Below are 14,225 nucleotides of genomic sequence, written 5' to 3' on the forward strand. Positions count from 1 at the left end.
CTCAAGGGCAGAAAGCTTTGCCCGCTTCTACAAACAGAAAAACAAAAAACAAAAAAGGCAACATTACTGGGTAACCAGACTCAAACATACATCTTTTCTTCTGAAAATGAAGCAGGCTGTGTTGCCACTGGCGCAACATCAACACTTACTGCCTCTTCATTGTCTTCATCGGGCTGCTGGGCCTGAGTCCTTTCACCTTTATTCTGTATTTGGTGGAAACCCAGGTATCATGTACATTGATTTAATTTACAATGGAAGAGGGTGGAGAAAGATTACCAGTAATGAGAAAATTAAACACACCTGATGATTTGTGGCCCTATTAATCAGCTCCTTCTCTACTCTGTCCCACACTGCTTCTGCCACTCTTGATTTAAATCTTGGGTTTAAGGCTGTGCTTTCCTCCAGAAACTGCCGAATGCACTTCTCCTGCAAGACAAGAACATAGTATAGAAGTTAGATTTCTGAGTATACCTCATGAAAACAATTGAGGAATCAATAGGATTATGATACTCACTTGGTATCTTTTTGAAAGATCACCCCAGATTTTCTCTTTGATGCACTTGGTAATTGTGGAGTCCTCTGCACTTATAGTGAAGTTGTTCTCAAGTTTCCCCAAGATGGGCAGAATCTGACCCAATGTTGGAATCCTTTCAGCAGACATGCAAAGTGTTGAAGTATACAGTAGCTTCATGACTTTAACAAACTCCTCAGCTTTTCTGAAGTCATCATCAGTAACTCGCTCCAGTCTGAAAATAATAAAAATAATAATAATAATAATAATGTGTTACATTCATATAGTGCTTTTTCTAAGATCTCAAAGCACTTCACATATGAAAATGTCCACATACACAGTTTTATTAACAAGATTAAACTTCTTAACAAAAGATATTTAGCACTGCACTGATAGTAGAACAAGCCAATTCAAATACCTGTCCTTCTCCATTGACCTCTTTAACCGAGCATCAATGGCAGGGAACTGCTCAAGGAACCTCTCCACCATTAGAGAGAGGCTATTCCACCTGTTCTTAACATCCAAGATGACTGCATGTTCTGGAAGGCCTACAGAGAGAGACCGATGGGTCAAACTGGTTATCCATTTGGGTTAACAGTTAAACAATTTAATCAAGACATGATAAGTTTAGCGTATTTTGATTTCTACTTACCGAGAAGTTTCTGCTTTTCTTTTAAGACAGGTTTAGCCAGGCTAGACCTCTTCAACCAGACAACCATTGCATGGATCCTTCCTGCCCACCTTGAAACGGATGGCACATTGTACAGTTTTTGAGCAGCTATGTTTAGTGTGTGAGCAAAGCAGCCAATCTTTATTATGCTCATCTTTTTCACTGCCACATCCATGTTTGCTGCATTGTCTACACTGTGATGGCTGTGATATTTCAAATTCATCTAGAATTTCTCCTATTTCCTCTGCTATGACTTCCCCTGTCTGGGACATGTAGGCTGCCCTTGTGTGGAGTACATTCTCCATCATGGAACCTTCTTTCACATAGTGGACTGTAATGGTCAAATAGTGGTCTTGAGCCACACTGGTCCACCCATCAGCAGTCACCGCCACATCAGCCACAACTTGCAACTTTCTCTTCAGATTTCCTTTTTCTACTGCATACCATGCAGGAATAAGTGTATTTGACAACATGTCTCTGCTGGGGGACTGATACTGGGGGTTTACGGTGCTTATCATCTCCCTAATTGACATCAGAGCACAAAACATTATCAATATAATGGTTTCATTATTTATTTTTTTTACTGACAATAACAGTGATATGTTATCAAGGCTAAAAGAGGCTATATTGGCAAACTACCTTTAAAAAAAAAAATAACTCTTTATATTTATATTGACCGAGGATGCCATCGCCACTACCCTCCACTCAGCACTCACACATCTGGACAAAAATGACTTGTATGTCAGAATGCTGTGCATAGACTTCAGTTCAGCATTCAACACAATCATCCCTCAACAGCTCATTTACAAACTGATTCAGCTGGGGCTCAACACTTCACTGTGCAACTGGTTGTTGGACTTTCTGACTGGAAGACCTCAGGCAGTACGGGTCGGCAGCAACACATCCAGCACCATCACACTGAACACTGGGGCCCCCCAAGGATGTGTGCTGAGCCCCCTCTTCTTCACTCTGCTGACCCATGACTGCACACCATCACACAACTCCAACCTCTTTATTAAGTTTGCAGATGACACGACTGTTGTGGGTCTCATTAACAACAAAGATGAGACAAACTACAGGAGTGAGGTGAGCCGCCTGGCCGGGTGGTGCAGTGACAACAATCTCTCTCTAATCGTGGAGAAGACAAAGGAGATTGTTGTAGACTTCAGGAGAGCACACACTCAGCACGTTCCTCTGACCATCAACGGTGCGACTGTGGAGAGAGTGAGCAGCACCAAGTTCCTGGGTGTGCACATCACAGAGGACCTCTCCTGGACTGAAAACACAGCAGCACTGGCCAAGAAATCACAGCAGCATCTCTACTGCCTCCGCAAACTGAAGAGAGCCAGAGCCCCGGCCCCCATCATGTACACCTTCTACAGAGGCACCATCGAGAGCATCCTGACGAGCTGCATCACTGTGTGGTATGGCGCCTGCAACGCGACCTGCTGAAAGACTCTGTAACGCATAGTGAGAGCAGCTGAAAAGATCATTGGTGTCTCTCTCCCCTCCCTCCAGGACATTTATGGAACCCGTCTCACCTGCAAAGCCCTCTGCATCACAGGTGATTCCACTCACCCATCACACAGCTTCTTCAGTCTGCTGCCATCAGGGAGGAGACTGCGGAGTCTTCAGGCCATGACCAGCAGACTGAAGGAAGCTGAACTCCCTCCCGAACTTGCCCCCCCTCCCCTCTTCTGCCCCAGACATCACTGAACTATGAACCCCCCCCCCCCCCCCCCCCACACACACACACACACACACACACACATACTAATTATATGATGGCATGCACCAGTCACTTTGTGCACCGTTGGTCTGCTCACTACCTCATTCAGCATGGAACTGACGTCATTCCACTAACTCATCAGTCAGTTAAATAAAATAACTGCTCTTGAGCCCTTTGTCACTTGTCACTTTAATCAGACTTAATAGGGTGTTTTTTAAAAAAGAAATATTTTATCTGCACTGTTGTTCACTTCATTTATTTGCACTCTATCTGTCATTTGCCTTGCCCTGCTTTATTGCCTTTTTTACATTCCCTTTTGTATAGTTGTATCTATATTTGATATTTGATCTAGATTTTTAGGCTTTAATGTTAATGTTATCTGTATGCACCGGGGTCTGAGAGTAACGCAATTTCGATTCTCTGTATGTATGTACTGTACATGTGGAAATTGACAATAAAGCAGACTTGACTTGATAGACTGTGGCGCTCATCTCTTCTTTGTGTGGACATTTTCCCTCTTGCTGCCAGTGTGAAGGGATTGGCACCTTCTGGTATTGTCTTGCTAACATTAGGGTGGACAGGTGCAGAGGCTAATGTGAAGGGGGAAATAACAGCGCTAACACTACAGCAACCGACTAGCAGCACAAGCTAACATACATAAAGTGGTAGTCAACGTCATGGGGATGCATTCGGTTTAAGTAGTGAAATTACACTTATCTGTAGAGTATTTCTAAAATGTGAAACCTTAACGTTACATTGGAAAAACAAAGATGTTGCCTGGTCAAAGAATAAGGTTACAGCTAGCGCCTAGGTAACGTTACATCGCAACGCAGTGTTGCATCCACACATTCAAACCACTCACGTTAGCGTAAACAATTACTTTAACTTCTGTTCACAGTACCACTTTAGTCTCATCATTCACCTCGTGCGTTCCAAAACCAACTTTTTAAAAATACATCTCGAGAATTTATGGTGGGTTTTTTCCTCATCCCACTGCATCTCATGTTTTTAAATGTAAAATGTACTCTGTGTGATTGGCTTTCCGGCCGCGCTCTGTATTAAACTATGTATGCATACATGACACTGTCTTATTTATAGTTGTTTAACCAACTCAATTATAATTGGTTTATAATTATTTTTTTTAAATATGATTTTAGAGCTGCAACTAGCGATTATTTTTTTCTGACGACTAATCTAACGATTATTTTTTTTACAATAAATAATCTAATGTTCTTTTTTTGATTAGCTAATGAATCCTTTGGATAATTTTACAAAAAAAAATATAAGTACAACTTCTAATATAATATTTCAACCTTTATTCATTTTCAACCAATGTGGTTGAAGTTTTTATAGTATACAAAAATAAAGACTATTTTTTCTATTTATTTTTTTACTATGGTAAATATGAGTTTACGATAGCGTTTATAACTTAACCACAGTAGCCACAAATTTACAGTTGTCTGAGACGTCATGAAATGTTCTTTAGCATCACAAACCATTAAATGTAGTCAGGGTTCTGCTATGGTTTAGCATGGTTTCCAGAGATCTGTAGCTGATCCGGGGTAGCTCTGTGGTCTGTGACTGTTGTCTTGCGGCGCGCTGTCTTTTAAGGGGCCATTCATATATCGAATCTTTTGCGCGCTCAAGTTCGTTATTTCCAATGTATGCTCATAATGGAAGCGACGCGCACTCGAAAACAGGCGCATCCGCACCGCATCGAGTTAAAAACATCTCAACTTTTCAGAATGCCGCTAGCGCACTGCGGGTCATGTGACAAGAACTAACCAATCAGTTTCATCCTTTCCCGTAACAACATTGAAAGCTCAGCTAAGGTGAAGGAACTGCTGATCATAGATGAATATGGATTGCCATTTTGAAATAAATTTAGTAACAGAGCTACTGCAAGCGATTTTTAGTGCTGCAAATAGTGCTCCATTTATCCTTTGCTGAAGTTTCCGCATCTTCATGGAGAGAGCACATAATGGTTGCTTAGCAACGGCAGACATCCCAGGGGCACAACTGCCCGAGCACTTTGGAAAGAAGAAGAAAGCGGCACGACTAGTGTTTTCCACGCGTTTTTAGGCACGATATGTGAACGGCCCCTAACACGTGTTAGAAACCCACGCCAACACAGACTTCCTTTTATTTTATCCTTACTTCAGCCGCTACGTGTGATCATACCACTAAGTTGTAATCTTTACAAGAATATCAGAATCATGCAATGAGCAAGTCTGTGTTTATTAGACACATAATATCACATCAGTTTGCGCTTTTAGAATCGCTGAATCCGCTGCGGTCGTTCCATCACATCTGCAGCAGATACCTGAACCAGGAAGTTGGTCACCAGATCACACGGTAACCAGTTAAACCGCAACACCGGAGAGCGCCAGGATGTTTTCCTCTTAGGTGCTCGTGCATCGCAGCTGTGCTGCCATGGTACACCATATCGGTTTTTCAAAGGGAACAAATGGCCATTTTATTTGGCCTCTGACTGAAGTATTCCCATACTTTTGATAACATTGGTCTCTGTTTTTTTGATAGAATGCAACTTTCTCCATTCCCAGTATGCCATTACGCGAGATGTAAACAATGTGATCGCGTCGTTGCAGCACTCCAGCGGGTGTCTGGAACGGAGTTCATTCTCTCAGTTGGTGTTATCAATATGTTTTGAAATGAATAATGACATCAATTGGAGGGCCCAATTAATTCTACAAAAAAAAAAAAAAGATTTTGATGGGATTTCAAAGGGCCCTCTCCCTAGACGGGACCCTGGGTAGTCAGGTCCACTTTTCCCCCAACTACCACGCCCGTGACCCCCATTAATAAGTGTTTATAGTCTGAGACTCAACAAAAAAAATCCTCTTTATTTTCGTGTCAATAGATCCTGTTTTCACCTCATTCATTAAACTGATGAATTCAGATCTGTTAATTGACACATTAAGCTAATTTTATTGCTGTCAATAGACTTCAGCAAACAACACGATCAGTTATTGTGGCATTACAAGATATTGTCACAGTGTCTGGGTTGTGTTCCCTGGGTTTCCACTAGGTGTCCTCCTTTCTCACGGTGTCTTTCTCCTTATCACTTCCTGTTCCCTTATTTGGTCACCTTCCTCCTGTTTAGTAATTGATTGTTCCCCACCTGTCTCCTGTTCCCTCATTATCCTTCTGTGTATTTATACCCGGTCTGTCTGAGTCTGTGTTACGGAGTCCTTGTTTAAATGTTTGAAAGTTTATTCATGTCCGTCGCTTCTTGCCTTGCTTTGCCTTGTCTTCGTGTCTTATTTATGTTGGATTTGGATATTCTGGTTTTAACCCTGCCTGGACTGTTTACCCCTTTGGATTACCCTTTAATAAATGACTTACCTGCAATTGGTTCCCTCTCCGTGTTTGCTGTAACACCGAACGTGACAGAAGGACTCCATCATTCTAGGAACCAGCGGTATGTCGTTTTTCAAGATGGCGGAGCGGCGAGCCAAGTATCTTCGGTTGATCGCCCTCCGCCAAGAGGGCAATGAAGTGGGGACCCTGGCTCAGGTGTTCTGGTCCCTGGCCGAGGGCATGGGTTACAACGATGCGGCCCTAAAGAACTATTTTAATGGCGGGCTGGATGATCCAGTGTCTCAGGAGGAGATGGCGCAGTTAGAGACACTGGAATTCTGGGAATTTGTGCGCTACCTGCAGCATCGGCTTCGGTGGGATGCCCCAGCCACTTCTGTCTCTTCCGGTGGGGTGGTCGTCAGCCCAGCACCACTGCCCAGGATGGCAACCAGCCAAGCGCCACGACCCAAGATGGCCGCCAGTCCAGCACCACTGCCCAAATTGGCTACCAGCCCAGCGCCACAGCACAAGATGGCCGTCTGTCCAGCGCCACAGCACAAGATGGCCGCTAACCCAGCGCCAAAGCCCAAATTGGCCAACGTTCCAGCGCCACAGCCCAAGATGGCCGCCAGCCCAGCGTCAATGCCCAAATTGGCCACCGGTTCAGCGCCACAGCCCAAGATGGCCGTCAGCCTAGCGCCACAGCACAAGATGGCCGTCCGTCCAGCGCCACAGCACAAGATGGATGTCAGTCCAGCGCCACAGCACAAGATGGCCGCTAACCCAGTGCCAATGCCCAAATTGGCCACCGGTCCAGCGCCGCTGCAAAGGATGAGAGTCTCAGCTGACCCTCCGGAGTAAAGTCAGGTTCCAGTTGACCCTCCAGAGTCGAGTCAGGTTCCGGTTGACCCTCCAGAGTCGAGTCAGGTGCCAGCTGACCCTCCGGAGTAAAGTCAGGTGCCAGTGAACTCTCCAGAGTCGAGTCAGGTGCCAGTTGACCCTCCAGAGTCGAGTCAGGGTGCCAGTTGACCCTCCAGAGTCGAGTCAGGTGCCAGTTGACCCTCCAGAGTCGAGTCAGGTGCCAGTGAATTCTCCAGAGTCGAGTCAGGTGCCAGTGAACTCTCCAGAGTCGAGTCAGGTGCCAGTGAACTCTCCAGAATCAGGGCTAGTCACCGCTGATTTCTGGGAATTCTGGGAATTTGTGCAGTAGCATTTAACAGTAATATGCAGATCTGTAGAACAATGTTATGAAATGACATGTACAAACACCAGCCATTCATTCAGTATATTAGTTCAATTTTCATCAGGCTAAAACATTCATCATCTATACATTAACAATGATTATTAATGAAAACTTTAACAGAAGTATGTTTAGTTTATTTCATTTATATATACAGGGACAATGCACAACAAAAGTGTTGTGCCAGAGTTAGCTATAAATCTAATTTGCATCTGAAGTCCCAGGGAAGGATCTGGTTAGAAAATTACAATACATATAATATGACATAATGCTTAATTAAAAAGACATAAAGTCAAGTCAATGATCAAATATTTTATTTTATTTACAAACAGGTTTTAAATTCCATCTTTCTCCTGCTCTAACAGAAAAAAAAATGACATAGCCAATCTGACTTTTTTCAACGCAGTAGTAAGTTTGATTGCAGCTTGTTCTTTTCTCTTAGCATAAGCATAAACAACTGCACAACAATCTGAATACATCTGAACCTGGACCTCTGGACAAACTGTAGGCAGATAATTAATGTATAAGCTGAACAAAATTGGTCCAGGAATCGACCCCTGTGGGACTCCAATATTACAGTCAAGAAATGGTGAACAAGCATCATTGATTCATTGTACATTGTTTCCTTAGAATTAAGTATGACTCCATCCAAGTTAATGTATTAATATAAAATCAAACATTGGTCGTTTAAATAAAAGACCATTAGTTAACAGTACCAAAAGCATTTTAAAAATGAAGGAAGACAGCACCAACAACACCTCCCCTGTCAAGACTTGATTTAATTTGTTCAGCAAAATAACAGTTTGCTGTCTCCATAGAGTGATGTGCCATAAATCCAAACTGCATCGGATGTAATGGAAAATGACCAAGATATAAATGCTCAACTAACTGAATAACATAATTTTTCTATTTCATCAACCGCTCAAATGTCAAAATAAACGTTCCTCTTTTTGGTGGGGGGTAGGGGTGACAACGTTTTATTGGTTTGTTCGGGTGGGCGACGTGGCAAAAAAGCCTTCTTTTTTTTTTAAATACCATAATTTTATCATGATTGTTTGTCATGTTGGTTTTTCTATTTTGCAAACTGTTTGATCATTACAGCCAAACTAATATCCTTATAAAATAGACAAAGCTTGTTACATTAAGGTAACAAAATATGAAAAAGTATGGCGGATATTTAGGCCAAAGTGGGAAGAGATAAAAATCTTTGTCATACCTCAATAGAGCCTAGTATTTCTATTGCAAAATGGTGGCCAAAAATGAAAGATTAAGTGGATATTTGAATTAAATGAATTAAACAGAAAAAAATTGAACTCTTAAGAGAATATTAAGGCAGATGCGAAGGTGATATTATTTAAAACACAATATTAACTTAATGCTATCAAAATACAAAAAAGTTTAACAGGATTATAAAAGTACTTAAAAGTGATGCACAGGCCTCATCTTGGGATTTTTTCTTTTTCTTATCTCGGCGCCAGACTACTGTTGTCTTTTCCTAGACAAAGTTGTCCATCAGTTATGATCATTTGCGACCGGAAACATGCGTGGCTGTGGGAATGGCGCGTCCACATGTGCTTCGTCTGTCTACTGTCTTCAACGTGAAATGCATTTTTTGTAATTATGTTTACGTGTTCAATTACATGGTAACATACATATAAAACCTTTTTTTGTTTTTTTTTGAGCAACTGGGATGGTGCCCCCCGGGAGCTGGTGCCCTACGAAAACTGCCTATTCTGTGTATAGGAAGTTTGCAGTACTGCATGTATTTCGCAGTATATTAATTCCGCGCCGGGGGCTAGAGCTGCAGCTGATAGAATGTGCGCTGCAGCACAATACAACGATATTTCTTCAAAAGAAGATCGTGGAGAGATTTTTATCATCCACGGTAAAAAATCTTCATATCAAACACCCCTTCCCTCTGAAGAAATCTGGACTGAGGGCAGACTGAACCGCAAGGGCACTTCAGCATCAGACCTCAAAGGGACAGGGGCTCAAGCCCCCAAAACACCCCTCCCCCCCATGCTATTTGTGCTCAGTGCTATTTGTGTGCCTGCTAACACTTTTTTTTTTTTTTTTTACTTCTTGTTTCTCTCCACATACAAAATGGTAGAGGAAACTATTTTGTTGTCATGAATGTAATTATTATAAAATCAAAGTATATTTAGATTCAAATGGAAAAATCATAATGTCTGTAATAATAATAAAATGTAATATTAGTGTATTTCTTTTGTATCATTAGAGAAATAATTGTAATACTCTTTTCATTAGAGCACTCAGCACTTAAATAGGCTTTCAGCTTAAATTCTGATGCAAACAATCAGTTTCTACCAGCAAACTGCTGCTGATCCTGAATGGCTTGTTTAATGAGTGTTTATAGTCTGAGGCTCATCAATATTAGCAGCTGATTAAAATCCTCTTTATTTCACGTCAATAGATCCTGTTTTCACCTCATTCATTATGCTGATGACTTCAGATCTGTTAATTGCCACATTAAGCTAATTTTATTGCTGTCAACAGACTTAAGCACTTCAGTTAAACTCAACTGGTGGCTATTTGTACGTTGCAAATTTGTAAAATTATATTTCTCTGTTTATTTAAAACATATATATATATATATACATATTAAATTTGTATGAAACACTTTGTGGTTAATTTAAAACTTAGTTCACTAGGTGGATGAGTGAATATTACCATTTTAAATGTGTAAATTATTATACATTAATGTGTAATAACTGATTTTTCTTTAATTTTGGCAGATCTGCTCCTCCTTCAGTGAAGCTCCTCCCACAACAATCACACCTTCAGTGAGACTCCTCCCACAAGAATCACACCTTCAGTGAGCTCCTCCCACAAGAATCACACCTTCAGTGAGCTCCTCCCACAACAAAATCACACCTTCAGTGAAGCTCCTCCCACAACATTCACACCTTCGGTGAAGCTCCTCCCACAATAATCACACCTTCGGTGAAGTTCCTCCCACAACAAGCACACCTTTTGTGAAACTCCTCCCACAACTATCACACCATCAGTGAAGCTCCTCCCACAACAATCACACCATCAGTGAAGCTCCTCCAACTGCAGTTCATCAATAAATGCTGGAATATTCCCATCAGTCTACAAGTGAAGACGAGCATTAAAGCATCAAGAAGAAGTGAAATCTACAGAGACAGAGTTTATTGAAGAACAGAGAGAACATGAGAGATCTAGAACCCTGCAGAATGAAACACACTGAAGAACAAACAGGTTGGTGTTTATTTTTCATCCTTCATCAATGAGATTGAAGAACAATTAAAGTTATCAGCGGTTAATCAGATTTGATGTTTATAGCAGAAAAATTATCTAGTTATATGTTTAAAAAAAATTAATGGAAATTGTGTTTAGTAAACAATATTTGCCAGTTATTAATATAAAAAAGTTACCATATTTTTCGGACTATAAGTTGCACCTGAGTATAAGTCGCATCAGTCCAAAAATACGTCATGATGAGGGAAAAAACATATAAGTCGCACTGGACTATAAGTCACATTCATTTAGAACCAAGAGAAACCATTACCGTCTACAGCCGCGAGAGGGCGCTCTATGCTGCTCAGTGTAGACTACAGGAGCACTGAGCAGAGTGAGCTGCATAGAGGTTCATTTCTCTAGGTTCATGTCAAATTAATTTTGATAAGTCGCACCTGACTATAAGTCGCAGGACCAGCCAAACTATGAAAAAAAAGTGTGACTTATAGTCCGGAAAATACATTATGTAATAATATTTTACTATATTGTAGTAATGTAAATATTATATTTACAATACATTATTATTTTGGAGTTGATCAAACATAGAATAGTCGTCACAAAAACATTGGATTAGTGTCTGTATATTTAAGATAGATTATTGTACCTTATTTTGTAGAGATTTCTCTAAATTATCTTAATTTTGTGTAGCCTTTTTCTGCTTTTAATTGACATTTCTCAGATTTTTTTCACGGTTTATTTGTGTTGTAATTTTTTTACCTTAAATTTCAGATCTAATGGAGGAACCAAATCATGTCAAAACTAGAGTAAAAACTCTCTCACAGACTGAAAGAGTTTCTTTACGTAAAAGAAAAGTCAAGAAAAGTTTCACCTGCACTCAGTGTGGAAAGAGTTTCACATACAAACAGAGTCTTGAGATTCACATGAGGATCCACACTGGAGAGAAACCATACAGATGTGATCAGTGCGGGAAGAGTTTCACATCATCATCAAACTTTAAGAGACACATGATCATCCACACTGGAGAGAAACTTTATGTATGTGATCAATGCGGAAAAACATATTCATGTGCTTCATACCTGAAGGATCACCTGAAAGTTCATTCAAAGGAGAAACCACATTCATGTTCTTTATGTGGAAAGTGTTTTTCACATCTGCAGAAATTAAAAGTTCATCAGAAGAGACACACTGGTGTGAGAGAATATATGTGTTTTGAGTGCGAGAAGACTTTTATTACAGCTGAAAATTTGAAACGGCACCAGAGGATCCACACTGGAGAGAAACCTTACATGTGTTCACACTGTGACGAGAGATTCAGTCGGTCAGGATCCCTGAAATCACATGAGAGGATCCACACTGGAGAGAAACCTTACAAGTGTTCACACTGTGACAAGAGATTCAGTCATTTAGGATCTCTGAAAACACATGAGAGGATCCACACTGGAGAGAAACCTTACAAGTGTTCACACTGTGACATGAGATTCAGTCAGTTAGGACACCTGAACTCACATGAGATGATCCACACTGGAGAGAAACCTTACAAGTGTTCACACTGCGACAAGAGATTCAGTCAGTCAGCAAATCTGAAATCACACGAGAAGATCCACACTGGAGAGAAACCTTACAAGTGTTCACACTGTGACATGAGATTCAGTCAGTTAGGACACCTGAACTCACATGAGAGGATCCACACTGGAGAAAAACTTTACATGTGTTCACACTGCGAAAAGAGATTCAGTCATTCAGCATCTCTGAAATCACACGAGAAGATCCACACTGGAGAGAAACCTTACAAGTGTTCACACTGTGACAAGAGATTCAGTCTGTCAGGAGAACTGAAAACACATGAGAGGATCCACACTGGAGAGAAACCTTACAAGTGTTCACACTGCGAAAAGAGATTCAGTCTGTCAGGATATCTGAAATCACATGAGAGGATTCACACAGGAGAGAAACCTTACAAGTGTTCACACTGTGACAAGAGATTCAGTCTGTCAGGATATCTGAAATCACATGAGAGGATTCACACTGGAGAGAAACCTTACAAGTGTTCACACTGTGACAAGAGATTCAGTCATTCAGCATCTCTGGTAACACATGAGAGGATCCACACTGGAGAGAAACCTTACAAGTGTTCACACTGTGACAAGAGATTCAGTCATTCAGCATCTCTGGTAATACATGAGAGGATTCACAATGGAGAGAAACCTTACAAGTGTTCACACTGTGACAAGAGATTCACTCATTCAGCATCTCTGAAATCACATGAGAGGATCCACACTGGAGAGAAACCTTACAAGTGTTCACACTGCGACAAGAGATTCAGTCAGTTAGGACACCTGAAAACACATGAGAGGATCCACACTGGAGAGAAACCTTACAAGTGTTCACACTGTGACAAGAGATTCAGTCAGTTAGGATCCCTGAAATCACATGAGAGGATTCACACTGGAGAGAAACCTTGCATGTTATTTTTAAAAGTGACATGACATACATTTCAGGGCTGCAGAGATGAAATGGCGTAGATCAAGAAACTCTACCTACCTCACTGGGTATCAGTCTCTCCTCTCTGCCTTCTTTGCAAATGTCTTCACGGCTAAAACATCCTACTACCACAACAAAATTAACATCTGTTGTGACGCTCGGACACTCTTCAAAACTTTCTCTTCTTTTCTTAATCAGCCTCCACCTCCTCCATCGACTCTTACAGCGGACGACTTTGCAGTTTTCTTCACATAAGACTTTCTCCTCCTCCTCTCCACTCTCAGAGATGGACGTTTCCAAACTTCTCCTGTCCAATCATCCTACTACTTGTCCACTTGATCCGATCCCCACTCACCTCCTTCAAGCGATCTCTTCTTCAGTCATACCTTCGCTTACTCAAGTTATGAACTCCTCTCTTCACTCTGGAACATTTCCCTCAGCATTTAAGCAGGCTCGGGTAAGCCCACTGCTCAAGAAACCATATCTAAATCCAGCGCTTCTTGAAAACTACAGACCGGTATCCCTTCTTCCATTCATTGCAAAGACATTTGAGCGAGCTGTGTTCAACCAGTTTTCTATGTTCCTTGTACAGAACAACCTCCTGGACAGCAACCAATCTGGCTTCAAAAGTGGCCACTCAACTGAGACTGCTCTGCCCTTGGTTACTGAAGCCCTGCAACTAGCAAGAGCAGCTTCAAAATCCTCTGTTATAAAATGGTAAATGATTAAATGTAAGTATGGTGACCCATACTACAAATTTGTGCTCTGCATTTAACCGATCTAAAGTGCACACACAAACCGTGAGCACAACCAGAGCAGTGGGCATCATTCTTGCTGCGGCGGCCGGGAGCAGTTGGGGGTTCGGTGTCTTGCCCAATGGCACCTCAGTAGTGGTATTGCTGGCCAAAGGCTTGAACCCACAACCTTAGTGTTAGGAGCCAAACTCTCTAATCACTAGGCCATGACTTCCCAAAATTGACTTCACACTGTGAGAAGAGATTCAGTCAGTCAGCACATCTGAAAACACATG

General features: G+C 41.5%; 1 protein-coding gene across 1 annotated transcript; it reads left to right on the plus strand.

Moving 5' to 3' along the window:
- Positions 1–10,499: 10,499 nt before the first annotated feature.
- Positions 10,500–13,176, plus strand: LOC132159438 (zinc finger protein 271-like; the record flags this gene model as incomplete). Its single annotated transcript, XM_059568928.1, has 2 exons — positions 10,500–10,714; positions 11,483–13,176. Coding segments are annotated over exons 1-2 (1,743 nt in total), but the record flags the coding sequence as incomplete, so codon positions are not given.
- Positions 13,177–14,225: the final 1,049 nt, after the last annotated feature.

This window comes from Carassius carassius, chromosome 16 (genome assembly GCF_963082965.1).
Source record: "Carassius carassius chromosome 16, fCarCar2.1, whole genome shotgun sequence".
NCBI classification, from domain to species: Eukaryota; Metazoa; Chordata; class Actinopteri; order Cypriniformes; family Cyprinidae; genus Carassius; species Carassius carassius.